General features: G+C 40.0%; 1 protein-coding gene across 1 annotated transcript in view; it reads right to left on the bottom strand.

The window, feature by feature from the left end:
- Positions 1 to 545: 545 nt before the first annotated feature.
- The window catches only part of LOC105534666 (titin-like), a gene marked incomplete at its 3' end in the record, with an annotated part of 43,050 nt that continues 40,979 nt past the window's right edge, over positions 546 to 2,616 (bottom strand). The window contains exons 40-42 of the mRNA XM_011973442.1: positions 1,428 to 1,474; positions 878 to 1,227; positions 546 to 671 (exon numbers count right to left, since the gene is read on the bottom strand). Coding sequence (XP_011828832.1) covers positions 546 to 671; positions 878 to 1,227; positions 1,428 to 1,474 — 523 coding nt within the window. The remainder of the gene's footprint in view (positions 672 to 877; positions 1,228 to 1,427; positions 1,475 to 2,616) is intronic.

The raw sequence follows: 2,616 nt of genomic DNA on the forward strand, positions 1-2,616 counted from the left end.
TGCCTAAGGTCACATATTGAAGGCAAGATTCAAATTCAGCATCTTTGACCATAAAGCCCCGACTTCTGACCACTATAGGATATTGTCTTCCAAAGGATACCTTTCACACAAGCATTTTCCATAGACTGAATAATATCTTATATAAATGTATTATTCTTTTGAAATATATGTAGATGCTATTATGATTAATCTAATGATAATTTTAGTGTTGTCATTGTATTTTATCAATTAGGAAATTAAGTGTAGCTACAATCATAAAGGGAACATGACCTTTTTTAAAGATTAGTAAAAAACACTAATGTGATTCTTTTACTGTGATAAAGAACACATAACATAACATAAATAACCATTTTTAGGGCACAGAATAGTGAAAAACACTTACCTAATTCTTAATTTAATAATTGAAATAAGTTTTCTGCTAGATTTCCATTAAGCTTCAAATTATGCATGAGAGATGTTTGTGATAGAGGAGAAGGTGACAGAATGTTTTTCCCATATAATTCTTTGTAAGTATTAGCAATGATACCTTTTGTTCTTAAACCTACCTGTTCCAGAAACCCGGCATTGAAAACGGGCTGGCTGCCCTTCAGAAGTGACAGTGTCCTGAAGCGGGGTGATGATGGCAGGTGGATAAACTGGCATTTCCTGATCGGGAGACACAATTTCTGGAACTAAAGAAAGAAATCACAAGATTTGTCATGATTAAGTCACCATAGAGACCTCACAGAAGGGAGCATGTAGGTTTATCTTAATTTATTTCACAGTAGAGTGCTTTCTACTTTTATGAGCTCCAAATTGTATTTTTAAATGCACTGGGAAAGGACAAAAGCCATTTCTTAGGTTTTATTTTCAGCTGGAAGTAGCAAGGCATTCCCACCTTCCACTGAGAGTGAAGCTGATGTTGTGGCAACTCCATAGTCATTCTTGGCTTCACAGGTATAGACTGCCGCATCCTCTGGGAAGGCTTCAATTAGCAAAAGCGTGTACTCTTGCCCATCATGAAGAAATTTGCACTTGAAGCCAGTGGAAAGCAGCTGCTCTTCCTTGTACCAGGAAATTTTGGGCTGTGGTCTGCCGGATATCACGGCACAGAAGCGGGCCGGCTTGCCAGACTGCACAGTGACAGGCTGGAGCTCCTGCAGAACTTGGGGCGGTTCAGGAGCTAGGAGTAAATGTTGACAAATAGCCCATAAAAAAGTGTAAAAACACAGGAGAGCATGCAAAACTCTACATTAATTTCTTGCCGTCTACTTATACATCCAGAGACAAAATTTTGGAATTGTGGTATTTTTACTTGCCTCGGAATATTAGAACATTCTTTGTGCTAAGAATGAAGAAAGCATTTAGAATTTGTCCACAAGCAGAGGGAATAGCTTCAGAAAGATATTTTTGACATTTGGGGGGCATGCTGAGAGTGCTGAGTTAACCTGATTATCCCAGTTTCTGTTTGGGGTGGGGGCTTAGCGATGGATACCTGAATGAATTATAAAATAACTTACACATGCTACCTATTTTCAGAAGTCATTTGGACAAATCATATGGTGAGGAGGCTCATCCCATTCCATTTTGTTTGTTTTGCAAGTATTTGTATTTATGTCATAGTCATTTTGTTATGTACCAGTGCCAGTAAAATGCAATCAGTAAGTATTGAATGAATGACTACTATTTCAGATCTAGTTAAATGCCATTAGGTAGATTTAACAAATTCAGCTTTCCTGTTTTGCTAACTAAAGCATATTCTCAGTGCTGTGATGAGTGAGGGGACCTGGTTAGTTCATGGAACCCAGAAATTAGAAGAAATGACTTCTGTGAGGCTGGCTTCTGACACTATCATAGAAAAGATCTTTACTTTTCTGTGTCTCAGTTTCTCCACTAGTAATACAGAGATAATGAGAACTGGATGCCATGACCATTTGGTCTCCTAGGAACCAAGGGAATGTTGGCGATATGGTTCATCTTTGTGAATCTTGAGATTACCCCTGGTGTTCCTGCATCTGCCTCAGGGGTATTTTATTCAAAGAGATATGGCCTAGGATGAGGAGAGAAAGGGAGGTTCCATTTTTCTCTTGCATCTAGGTTAGACTCGAAACAAGGTCAGCTTGAGATTCAGCCTTAAGATTTCTAATGAGGAGAGCAGAGGTTTAACAGCACTTCCCTGAGAACTGCTCGGAGGCTCCTCAGGAGTGCTTGCTAGCAGGTGAAATTCCCCCTCCAAAATAAGAGCCCCTGTTCTTAGAGCTTGGGGTAGAGAGGATCTAGTTCCACATTGCCTGAGGCTCTCTAGGCCTTCCAGGGTCTCAAAGAGGACCTTTGAGTTCTCCCAGGCACTCCATACCAGAGGCTGGAAACACTACTTTGACTTGTTAGTGCTGCTAGGACTTGAGCAGTTCAGGCAGAGGGCAGAGAACTAAAATAGTTTAACAGCAAATCTGGAAGCCCATCTGGGGTATATGACAATTGACACCCAGTGGGTATTCAATAGTGTTGAGCAACTAGATAAGGATCTGGCCATCAGGTGCTTCTGAAAATAACTTCTCAATAGGTCTTTTAACAGCTGCCCTCCCTTTTCTGTAGGTATAATGTGAAGAAAAAGAGATAACTGCAACCATGTGAATA

The sequence above is a fragment of the Mandrillus leucophaeus genome, unplaced genomic scaffold (assembly GCF_000951045.1).
Source record: "Mandrillus leucophaeus isolate KB7577 unplaced genomic scaffold, Mleu.le_1.0 Scaffold1377, whole genome shotgun sequence".
Lineage (NCBI taxonomy): Eukaryota > Metazoa > Chordata > Mammalia > Primates > Cercopithecidae > Mandrillus > Mandrillus leucophaeus.